The 12760-nt window shown below is 29.4% G+C and overlaps 1 protein-coding gene across 8 annotated transcripts in view; it reads right to left on the bottom strand.

Annotated features, from left to right (window-relative positions):
* Nucleotides 1-12374, bottom strand: part of LOC100869740 (dual specificity calcium/calmodulin-dependent 3',5'-cyclic nucleotide phosphodiesterase 1) — a 192521-nt gene extending 180147 nt beyond the window's left edge. For 2 of the 8 annotated variants that reach the window (XM_086907266.1, XM_086907273.1), the window contains exons 1-2: nt 11951-12358; nt 9465-10185 (exon numbers count right to left, since the gene is read on the bottom strand). Coding sequence is in view for 3 of the 8 variants with exons in the window: in XM_086907273.1 (XP_086763399.1) it covers nt 9465-9489 (25 nt within the window). In the remaining 5 variants the exon portion in view is untranslated. Of the gene's footprint in view, nt 1-9464; nt 10724-11950 lie in introns of those variants that run through there. The other 6 variants (XM_086907274.1, XM_086907267.1, XM_086907269.1 and 3 more) reach the window with 6 other exon arrangements.
* Between the last annotated feature and the right edge of the window lie 386 nt (nt 12375-12760).

The following is a 12760-nucleotide window of genomic DNA, read 5'->3' as shown; positions in this document are numbered from 1 at the left end:
TCTATCGTTCGCCCGATTAAATTCGTTCCACAACTCATTCCAATTACGTGTCTCATCGCGTATAGACGTTCTATTCATAAATTAAACGTCGCCGTTCGTACACGGCGATTAATCAAAATCATGCACAAGCGTCCGCTTCATAAATCGCCGCATATCCGGATGGATAATAACCATCTGGTGGAAATCCAATGGGAAAGGAATGGAAAAGTAGCCGTTTGCAAAACGTATGATCGTAAAAGAGTAAAAAAAACAGCGAAACTTTCCAACGAGTGGAACGAATTTATGGTTTCGACGAAGGCAATGGTCGAATAAAAATGACTTTTTAAACAGAGGGAAAAAAAAAAAATCCGGTAATGGATTTGTTAAACGTTGGAGAGAACAATTGAAATGTACACGGTAATATTGTTATTTTTCATGAAAAATTGCGAACCGTGTTTAACGGCTCGTAACTTGTTGTATCTCGTTGTTTTCCGTGTTTTAATTGTTGCCTTTCACGGATGTAATTAACAGGCTATGCCGGAGAATAATACATTTTTGGAGAAATTTGTTTTATTCGATTACGAAAATACTTAACACGCGATGGAAAATATTTTACAAAGTTTGTTTGCTGTAAAAATTGTAACACGAGAACATAGAAAACGATACAATATAAAACAGTGTGAAAAAAAAAAAGTTGCATTATTATATTTAAATAGAAAATAATATTTGAGTCATATTTTTCGAGAATTGTATAGAGACAGATTAAAGAAAGTTTCAAATCAGATATATATAGTTGATATCATAAAAGTTATTGAAAATTAACGAAATATAGAAAATGTTAAAAGTGCGAGTTAAGAAAAAATTTACAAACTTTTACATATATTTCACTTCTCTTTATTTTATGTGGAAAGATGGAAATATTATTCGATAAAAGTTTCGCAATCGCATTTGTAACTTACAACTTATTTAAATACGTCTACATTGGTGCAATGATTTTTTTTTTTTTTTTTTTTTTTTACTTTCACACTTCACAGAAAGAACAAGATCGTTGAAATTAAAGTAGAGAAAACTGGTTTATTATGTGAACAGATTAATTAAATGTCAAGAGAAAATATATTGCTAGAATGTTAGCCAGTGTTCGCTGATACGTGTGATATGTGATAGTAGCGATCCTTTTCTTTCATCGAGATACTTGAGGACAATTTATTTGTATCGCGTATATCGCGATTTTCCCTTTTTTTTTTTTTTTTTTTTCAAGCAATTGACAAGTAATTCTTCAAGCACGAAAATTCGTTTTTCGAAAAAAAAATGAATTTTAATAATAATAATTACAAAAAAAGAATTTAAATAATACAAGCTTTTTACCAAGATTGATATAATATTTTTATATCAGCACAGATAAATTACAAATTAAATCTTTTAAAAAAATAAATTACCTTGTTACAGTGAGTTAATAATTGCATATTGCACGAAACGAATAAATGTTATTCGTTTTTTTATTTCGAGGGGATTTATTTATTTTATGATATATTCGATGCAACTAAGTAGGTCATATAAAACAACACGATAATGCTTGAAAAACTTCGTATCTTACGAGAGAGAGAGAGAGAGAGAGAGAGAGAGAGAGAGAGAGAGAGAGAGAGAGAGGATATAACTTTTAATACATTGAAATTTGTGATGTTTTAGCCATATCTATGCAATATCTAAATGCACGTATATTTGTTTCTTCGTTTTCTAAAAAGACTAAATAAAGATTTATCTTTTTTCAGATTTAATTGCTTCGAAAGTTTATTGTTCTATCTAATGTTAATGTAAATATCGTTTCTTTCGTCAATCAGAAATTCACGCAATTAAAGAGAACGAGGTAATATATCGAATATGTGAGCGTTCAATTACCTGTCAATTATCGTATTTGTACAAATGAAATAATAGAGCACGAGATAATGTAACACAGTATTCCTCGATTCGGTTCAAATCAATGCGTTGTAAATATCAATGTTGCGATATTAAGATTTATAGATAAATAAACAAATTCTCTTGACAAATTGAAACGATAAATTTTCATAATAAAAAAAACTTGTACAAATCGATATTATTCAAATAAGAAGATTCGTTCGAGGAAATTGAATTATCTTGTTAAGTAAGAAAACTTTGAACATTCAGATAATCGAGAGGAAAACACTTCATTTTATTACAAATGCAAACGTACTTCTTCGAAGTTTGCATTTTTATTATAAAATCACTTCGTGCTTTAGTTGATTTAACGATTCTTTTTTAATGGAAAAAAAATCTTTTAATCTCATAGAATAATATTAGAATTCTATAATCAAATAAATGAAATCTGCTTTTGACTTCACAAAAGAAGTTGCTTTAGATAAAGGAATGGTTTTATTTTAATGTGCACAAGTTAAGTGGCAAGATAAGTAGGTTGGTGTATGAATGGTGAAAGTTATATCGTTGAAAGTTTTATAAAACACCTTACATAATCAAAAAGTAATTTAAGCAAAATTGTCTTACCCAAAGAAATTGCCAACATTAGAGTAATCTTACCCCAAACAGAGACTTACCTCTCACTTTTATTACGAATAGAAAGTTTAATCCGAAACCTCTTATTTTGCTTCAGAGTTACTCTGTTCTTCCATTAGTTGGACGAACAAAAGAATTTTCCCCGAAGAAAAAAGAAATTCTCCAACTCTTCCCCAACTACGTTCAAAATAAGAAGAGAGTAGAAAATAAGTATTCATAATAAAAAAGAAAAAGAAAAGAAGTACAGAAACAAATAACAATTTGACTTTTTGTAGATTGACTGATAATTGATCAAGGATTTTCCATTCTCCGAATCTTATCATCTTTTTTAAATATACGAATTATATTGCAACATATTTAACTCTTGAATTATATTCACTTATTGTTCATTGTTAAGAAAATTATTAATTAATTCTTTTTCTTCTGTTATTAATTACAACCGATTAATAGAAGATTAATAATTGATTGTCGACTTTTGAATATCGTAATATTAATATAATTGACAATTTTTATATCCTGCACTGTTAAATTTAATCCATGCACATCTTTAACGCAATTGACAAATTTTCGAACTTTCAAAAACCGAACATTTTTCGTTTCCATTCCACCATTCTCTTAGATCATTCCACTCGTTCCATATTTCAATTTAATCTAATGATTCTTCTCGACAAAAAAATTCTCGACGAAAATTGGCCACGTCCACCGAAAAAGCAGAGACGAACGTTTGCCAGATCGCGTAAGAAAAGGTGTCATAAATTTGAAAAGTTAAGATAAAAATTCCAGGCACGAGTACGTAGTGGCCCCTTTAAATGCATGCGCCCTTATAGCTTTCGGTGCCAGTAGTAAATTATATTCCTCGTGAGAAAGGAGAGTAAAAGAAAAAAAGCCAACTAGGTGAGAAAGTTTGTAGGATAGGTAGGAAGTAGCTCAAGTTTATGAATGTTGATCGGTGTTTATTCACGAAGTACTAGGAACTCGGCTAGCTAGAGACGAGGATCGTCACCGCAGTTGGATAAAAGCGTCTTAACTTCGTCTCAAACTTGAAATGGAAGCGCGGTAAATTCACGAAACGACCGTCACTGTCGATTTTACGATTCTATGTATTCGATCCCTGACCATGGAAATAAATCACGATTGTCTTGACAGAAAATTTTCTCCATCGGATCATTTTTATGAATTGGCTTTCCACTATTTGGTAAATATATGGTGCGATTTAATAGTTGAACTTTGATATAGAAGATTATGATTGACAAGTTTCAGATTTTTATTTTTTGTAATTTGCTCATAATTATTGATTGATAATGAATTAGTAATAGAAATGTTTTGCAATTAGTAATTTGGTACGAATATTTTTGGAAAATATTGAGATAGAATTGTAATTACATTTGTCTAATTATTTTCATTGTCTATTTATTTTCATTACATTGAATTATTGAGAATAATAATGAAATAAATTGTTGAGTATAATGATAATTAAACTTAAATATTCTATAGTAATAATTAAATTAATTATGAATGAGAACGGGATAATTAAGTAATTAAAATTTGATTCAACGAATTCAGTTTGAGTTTAATCTTTGATTAAACTTCTTATCTATTGAAAAATATGATTAAAGTTATTGCAATTAAAATTTTTAATTAATTTCTATTAATTTAAACTTCTTAGTTTATTTTTTATGACAATATTCAAAAAAATTTTAAGAATAATAAAAAATTATATAATAAACAAAGTAAAAAATTAATTCAAATAAAATTATAATCCAATCCAAATTTTCCAAAGAATCATTATCATATACTTTTATAATTATAAATTAAATATAGCTTTAAACGAATTTAAAGCTTTGCGTTAATCGCTTCTACAGCATTTTTCACGTAACGTAGATCATAATCCTCCAGTGATTTTAGGAAAAACAAAACAGTAAACAAAACCCGTCGTCTATTTTATCCAATTTTCGACTTATTGTTATTTTTTTGTCAACAGAGTTACACCAACTCATGGAAAATGCTATTAAAAATTTTCAACACGTAGCATCCTCTTATCAAAACAACGGAATGAATATGGCGTTATGAAAATGATCGCGAATACGACACAAAATACGAGGCTATCTCGCGGCCCGAAATAAAATTTATTGCCACGATACAGTTATAATTTAGGGAACAAGGCCAGATAACGGAAATGTCCGGTATAAATTTTTTCTGTCATTTCTTTTCTTTATTTTTTCATTTTTTCCTTTCAATTCGCCTTCATTGTAATTGAACCCATATCTCACAATATTGATCCTATATTATCTTGAATATCCTGTATGATGACAATGTTTTCTGTATTCCTACGAAAGTTTAATTAAATTTTTTTTTTGAATTGGTATTAGTACTGTTCAGTGAATGGGTTATATTATTACTTATTTTTTATTGGAATTTTTTGGAATATTATATATGAGAAATACTAGATCTAAAGGTGAAATTATTTGAATTAAAATAAACGTACGTAAAGAAATTTTTATGAACTTTCAATAATAGTAAATAGAATACATTAAATTATTAATTAAAACGTAAAATTTTCGAATCAAAATAAAAATTAATGCATAAATTATAAATTGTAGATTAATACAACTATTTTTAAAAAAATTTAATTTATACTTCTATTTTATTTCAACACATTTCTAAATTGAACGAACCTATACCACCAAGATTATAATTACTCGAGAATGTAAGTCAGAATCTCGGTAAATGATTCAGTTAGTGTGTGTGCATTCATGCCGGAAAATTTGCAGCTTGAGCAGTTAAGTTATGCGTTTCTAGAATTGGAAAATTGATCTTCTACCATTGCGCGGCGTTTCATATTGCGCACGAAATGAGTTAAACTATTAATGAATTGAGGTTAATCTATCGAACCTTTGCTCGATGAAATAAGATTGGTATTACATCGATCTGGGAGAAATTAAAGTCGGAATAGATGTCCGGATGCAAATGTCGGAAAACTTCACACTTCGTTCGTTCCATTGTTCCTTTTAACAATGGGGAAAAAACACGACTTTCCCCTTTATAGTATATTTGTGCTTCAAAATAATTGGAAATTGTCAATGATGAATGTTAAATATTATTAATTATCAAGTAAAGATAAATGATTAATTATTTTATTAAAGGCGGAAATGAGTCAATGTATAAATATAATATGTATATAAATTATTTATTTATTTTATCGTATCGTAAAAAATAAAAATACTTATGAATCGTGAGTGAAAAAAAAAGGAAAAAATGCAAAAGAAATGCATTTCATCGGAATAAAGTGCCGGTTATTTATAGGAAATCTCGCGTCGAGAGGTTCGGGGTCAACGATTAACCTGGACCTGTCGTTTAACTGAATTAGAGCTTCCAAGTAAATAACAGAGGTTTCCTCCTTCACTGCTTAGAGTAAAAGATGAGTCTGAAGAAACTTTCCTTAGCAGAAAGGATTTTTTTCTTGCGGTATGTCGATCACAGAATACGGTTTTAAAATTACTAAATAAAGTTCGAATTGTTAAAATTATTAAAAAAAAATGGTAAAAAATAGTAAAAAATATATATTTTTAATCTCCCAGATTTTGTTTATAAGAAAATTTCTATGAAATTAAATTTTGAAATATCAAAAGGATTTTGTTTGGGTTTTTCATTCAACATTCATTTTAATATTGTTTTAGTGTTATATTATTTTATTGCTATTTCAAAATGAATATGTAATTTTAGTATATGTAAAGATCATTTTTCTCAATTAAATCAAATCTTAAATAAAAAATTGAAATATTGTTTAAAACAAAATTTAAAGATGAACTTAGTTTTGTAATGTTTCGTATGATTTAACACGAAGAGTACATGATAGTAGAGATGTGATTGCAACTCGAGAGCTTAAATGGATTGTGTTGTCAGTTTGTCAACTATATGGCCGATTTAAATCTCTTTAATCCTGTATAACTTGGAAGTTAGAACGATGTTTGAACGTAAACTAATTCTGTAATAATGCCTATGAATTATTTCATATATTTGTACAATAATAGTGATAATAATAATTGCATTTATTTTCAATCAACGATATATTAATCATTCTGGTTGCAAATTTCTTGTCTCTTCATTTAAAAATTTATTTTGTATAATTTACATTTTTCAAAAATGTTGATTATATTTTAAAAGAATTTAGCTTGTATAATTATGTTATATATTTTTACAATCAAAATATTTAAAAATTTTATTTAAAATTCATACTTCACTTATTTATATATTAAAAAAATTTTTATTACACAAAGTTAAAATTCTTTTTTTCATATATTTAAAAATATTTCACAGAACAATATGAAATATTTCCAACAAAATTGAAGTTATATTCTATAGAATTCAATAAACTCGTGTTAGATCTGTCACGTTATAATTTAAAAATGAATACTTTTTTATTCGTGATAAAATAAATATTTATAAAAGTGTTAGTTTTATCGAATACAATAAAACATTACATCAAATAGTACTTTTTTTTTTATGTATTTAATATTTTCCATTTTCCATCACCATATCTATTATATCAGTATTTCAATTTAATTAAAAATGAAGTATATGAAAATTCATTTTTAATTATGAATATGAAGGAAAGTTAGAAGCGAATTAAAATGACTTAATTCTTCAGAATTTTTTAACCGTATATTATTCAGTTAATGTCATTACACTGGTAACATTATTACATTAAAAGATTTCTTTATCTGAGCTACAGGGTTTCTCGGAAACGACATGCTGTTTAAAACTTTCTCAAACGAGTAAACGAGATTTCTTAATATACATGCATATGTATTTCATGTATTTCATCTGGCTTTTTTGGTATGAAAGTTTCAATTACATATCAATGGCATCTTTCGTTAATTTCGTAAGTTCCTGAATAAAAAATTATATAAATCAATATTTTATATGCTAAATTATTATATAATAATTTAATTAATAGTACTAATTAAAAATTATTCAAAATTATTAAAAGTAACATAAAAATAATAATTTCTTTACAAAGATTGTTAATAATTTTTATTAAAAAATAATATTGTAATATTTTAATATAATTATATTATTATATAATTATATTAAATATATTACATACGTTAAAAATATTCATATAACAATATACAGCAACAAACAATTTTCATTATAATCATACATTTACACATCACAAGTATTAATTTAAGATTCATTTCCTTTCTTTTTGTTTTTATTTAAAAGTCCATCCTGTTTAGGAATAAAGCTTACATAAACGTATATTCATTTATCATTGTGAGAAGTGAGAACTGGATTTCTCAAACAAAAGATACATGAATCAAGATAATAATTTCTCTGTACTTCTAAAATACTTTTTGGAGACAGAAATCATTTTCTCTTGTTTAACATGTATTTTCTATTAAAATGCAACAGAAGCAACCCAGTTAAGGATTTCTAGATATAACATATCCGCCATAACTTTGAATTTTCCCGAAATTTGCGTGTCACCGTGCTACTTTCACGAGCTGCATGTAACAAGCATAAGCGCCTTTCACATCATCAATATGTATTACAGTACCGTTCAGGAAAAAGATGTACAAGAGCGTTTCGCAATTTTACATACATATATTCATATGCAGATTACATTTTGTACTTCCTGTCGTATAACTAAATATATATAATTTAATTCCAAAAGTCTTATACAAGACTAGAATTGAATAAATTGCTTTAAAATTTCTAGTTCTTGATTTATAATAAAATTTTAAATAAATAATTGTATTGTGACAAAAAAAAATTTTATTTAATTATATTATATTTTAATAAAAGGAGAAGAAGAATTTATTATAACAATATAATAATAAATATATTGAATATTAGGTATGTGGCAATTACTTAAAAATGGTTTTTAAAAGAAGATTCTGCAAATTAATTTTTATTTTAACAATAATTATTTAATAATACAGTAAATACATTCTATAAATGAATATGTATATATTTAGTGTGTTTTTAATATATTTCAATACATTCTTTAATATTTAGATAAATAGTATTATATATAGTTTAAGATAAGGTTAATTATCGAGAAACTCAATATGCATAGTTTGGAAATCAACAATAATTCAAAGTTTCCAAAACATCTAAATGACAGTGAGATAGAGTTGGACAACATACATATATATGACATTTAGATAGAAACATTAACTGAATTACCCTTTTGAAGCATGTAGGTAGCAATAATGAAACCACGCTTCACAGAAGTAATTGAATAACAATATTACAGTTAGCAACCACTCTTGCAAGTCATTTAGGTATTAATAATATGATCAAACCACACTTTAGATACAACAGAAGTAGCAAGTAGTATCTTTTGTCAATATATAAACAAAATTAATCAATCACAATATTTTCAATATTTAAATTAATTTTCAAAAAGTAATTAAACGAGTGGCATTCATTATCAAATCACATAGCAGTATTTAATTGAATTAAAAAAATTATATTTTTTGAGATACATTTTTAATTTCAATATCTTTTAAAAAATAAATGACTATCATTAATAATAGCACATTTCAATATGTTTCGTTTGATATAATATTAAAATAATACGCTACGAAATTTAAACTATATTTCTATGAATTTTATAAACACATATTTTTTTCTTTTATATAAAAATATTTATACGTTGTTATCATAAATTAAATAATACTCTTTTTAGCAAAAAATATATTAAATTTTTCTTACGTTATCCATTTATTTCATTTCTGATTTTAATTATGAGATAACGACCTCCAACTATTTATCATAAAAACTAATTTAACACCTATGTATCTTTCCTTACAATCAAATGTTATAAATCACCTACTAATAATGCCATTTTAGAAATTAACAAGAAAAAAAATTTCAAAGAAGGAAATCAAAATTCAGGGAACGACAGATAAAGCGTCAGAGAGAAAAAATGCGATGTAGATATGACATACCTTGTCCATGCCTGTCCTTGTCCATTTCTCTCTGATTCGGCTAAGAGTGGCGGTGTCACGATCCCCTCGGATCACTGCATCACGAAACTTTCCAACTTCGATCGATCTCGGATCTCGTACGTTTGCACGAATTATTTCCAAACGTTGTGCGCATCTGTCGTACTCGAGGACGAGGACGTGCAAGAGCGTGGAGATGAATTTTACGTGTTTATCAGAAGGAAAGGCAGAGAGAGATATAGCGCGTAAGACAGAGAGACAAAGGGATAGATAAAAAGAGAAAGAGAGACGGTGAAAAAGGAGGCAGCCGACACCTTTGACAAACAGCGCAGAAAATCATGCAGATCAGCCGGCGCACATCCTGCGATATTTATATCTAATCAAATTAATCGACCGAGCCAACGTTGTTGCTGCACATCCAATAGCGTGACTTCTTTTTCTTTTTTTTTTTTTTTTTTTTATTTCTTCACTTTCTATCGAAATCCGGTATCCAAACTGCTACAAGGATTCATAAGAGTCAGCTTTATCTAATTAACAAAAAAGTTGTTACGGTTAATTATAATTAAACGCTGGTGAATCCAATTCGTTGAGATCCCTCCACCAACCACGGATTAATTTCTCGAGAATCTGGAAAAGGATTCGCATGTTTTATGTCACAGAACAAAAATGAGAAGGACTTCCACTTCCCCGTTCACTGCAAAACGCATCCAAGTTGATTATTCATCTGTTCAACGAACGAAGAATGGTTAATAAAGTTTCACGCTTCTCTTCTGTTAGCCATTCGTGCACCGAATGATCACTGTCACGGGGCCCGAACTTGAATTTACGATTCTTATTTGAACATTCTCCGCATATGGGTGGTGAAATGATACGATAAATTTTGACATGGAACAGATAAGGCTCCCGTTTCGTGATATATCCGTCGCACGAAATAGAGGAAGAGGAGCGTCGCGACGTGAGCTCTTCGTGCTGCTCGAGCAGTTGTTGACATCGTTAACAATGGATACCCTTGAATCGTCTTCCACCCCTCAACGAAAGTTTCGAAAGTTTCATTTCTCTGTGAGAATCCTTCCAGATATAATTGAAATAACGATTTTTAATTTTATCTTCGAATTGTTTCTTCAATTTTCAATGTTTTCATCAATTTTTAGATGTTTTTTTGATTTTCTTATTCTTAATTTGTCAGGTATATGATATGATAGCATATTATTTTGATTGAATTTTTTTATTATATTCTTACAAACAAAGTAATATGTTTTTTACTCTTTTAAAGAAATTTTGTGTCGAAATAATTCTTAATTAAAATTAGAATATTCTTTCGCTGAATTATGTATGAGAATTCTATTCCATTTAATTAGAAATTTAATAAGCTCGAATTTAATGCTTATATAACGCGTAAGAAAATAGGTGTAAACTATTGAAGATTAAGGAGATAAGGAGAAATGAGCATTAATAGCTAAAATTCGTAAGATGTGATGAAAACTAGTACCAAAAGGTTTCGTTAAAATTCTTAATTGATCACTATACGATGAAAAAAAGTACGAATAAATTTTATTCTTACGCAGAACAATGGAACGACAACTGGATGAGAAACAAAATTGAATGATAAATTTTACTGCGCAAATTTTTACGAGGATCTTCTTGCATAAAGTTCCGCTGCGAAAGAGTGACGTTTGAATAGCATGATATCTTTTTGGTAATTTAAAAAACGCGATAATTTGAGAAACCAGGCATGCGCTAATAGGCAAAAACGTTTCTCCGAATTTCTTTTTCCTCCCTTTTTAGACAAGTTTTCCTCACTGTAAAAAACAAAGAATGGAACTCGAACCGGTTCTCCAAGATAAATATAAACAGGATTAAAAGCTTCCGCCTCGTAACGAGCACAGAGATTCACTGTTTAATTAAGAAAATGTTATTCCAAAGCTGGTAAATCTCTCTTTGATACACTGACCCACGAACTGTCATTTTTAAGAAAGAGGGTAATTGCGAAGTTTTGGGTTACGCTGTGAGTGGTAACCCCTTTTGGGTTAACTCGTTCGAGAACCGACTTTAATTTCTGAATCTTTAATTACGCGAACGAAGAAAGAAAGAAAACGTGAATTAGAGAAATTTGTCATTCCCACGAAGAATCGTTTTACTTTCTACACCCATCATGAGAACTACATTCAAGATAAATCGTATCTCTCCAGGTACGAGGAACGAAAGGCGACAATTTGGAGACAATACAACATACGTAGTAATTTTTGAGATTACCATAAACTTCAAGAAATCCATATATTTATATTTTTAAATTTAATTAAGAGTTATTTAATCGACACAAAAATCTCGCGATAAATCACATCGTGGCAATTGATATTGATTGAATATAAAAAAAAAAAAGCCAATCTACACGTTTGTCGAAATCAAAGAAAATTGAAATGTGAAAGAACAACGAATCCGGGGAAAAAGGATCCTCTTTCGCTCCCTCTTTAATTCCCCTTCATACGCACCAACGCGGAGAGAAAGACGTAGAGCGCGTGCACAGCCCCTCAATCCTCGACATGAATTTCAAAAAGAGGTATATACGGCACACGATCAAAGAGTAGCAGTTGTCAGGGTGGCGAGGAATGGTAAAGGGGAAACCGCAACATCTCGAGCGTACAGCGGTGGAAGTGATTCAAGGGTACCGTTGCCGGATCCACATGTATACGCGTACAAACGATCTGGGACAAAGAAGCGATATACGATGAGGAATAAAACGGAGAGAAGAATTGCGTGTCGATAGTCTGAGAGCGGGAATCTAGATTGTGGGAATCACGGCGCGTGGCGCGGGAAAATTCGATTTTGGATTCGCGCGGTTTGATCTCGCGTGGGCGGGAGAAAGTGTGTACTCCGCGGGCAAGATGCAGCTCGACGGAGTGACAGTGGCCTACTGAAGGGGCGATGTGACGCGCGCCACAAGGGGAACCCCGCGAAAATTAGAGATGCGTGCGCATTGCGCGCCTTCATCTGAGCCGACGCGTAAAGCTTCGTTCACAATACGCTTCGCAGTTGCTCCCTGGGATAGAGGTAAGTGTATTTCTTTTTTTTAACAAGTTTAAATTTTCTTTTATTTATTGATCGTTATTTTTTGTAGATAATAAATGTTGCGGGTGAGCAATGGAAATAGATCGAAAGGACCACGTTACATGACTCGAATTTATTTGATGATGAAATTTTCCAAATATTTTCATATAAGAAAACTTTATAATAAGAACCAGTGTTGACAGGAACAAGTAAATTTGGTTAGTCAAACAGACAAAGTTCTGATCGTCTCATCT

Source organism: Apis florea, unplaced genomic scaffold (assembly GCF_048593485.1).
Source record: "Apis florea isolate Af1SG1 unplaced genomic scaffold, ASM4859348v1 contig_2835_pilon, whole genome shotgun sequence".
In the NCBI taxonomy this organism is placed as follows: Eukaryota; Metazoa; Arthropoda; class Insecta; order Hymenoptera; family Apidae; genus Apis; species Apis florea.
This window is presented reverse-complemented; position numbering and strand designations above follow the sequence as displayed.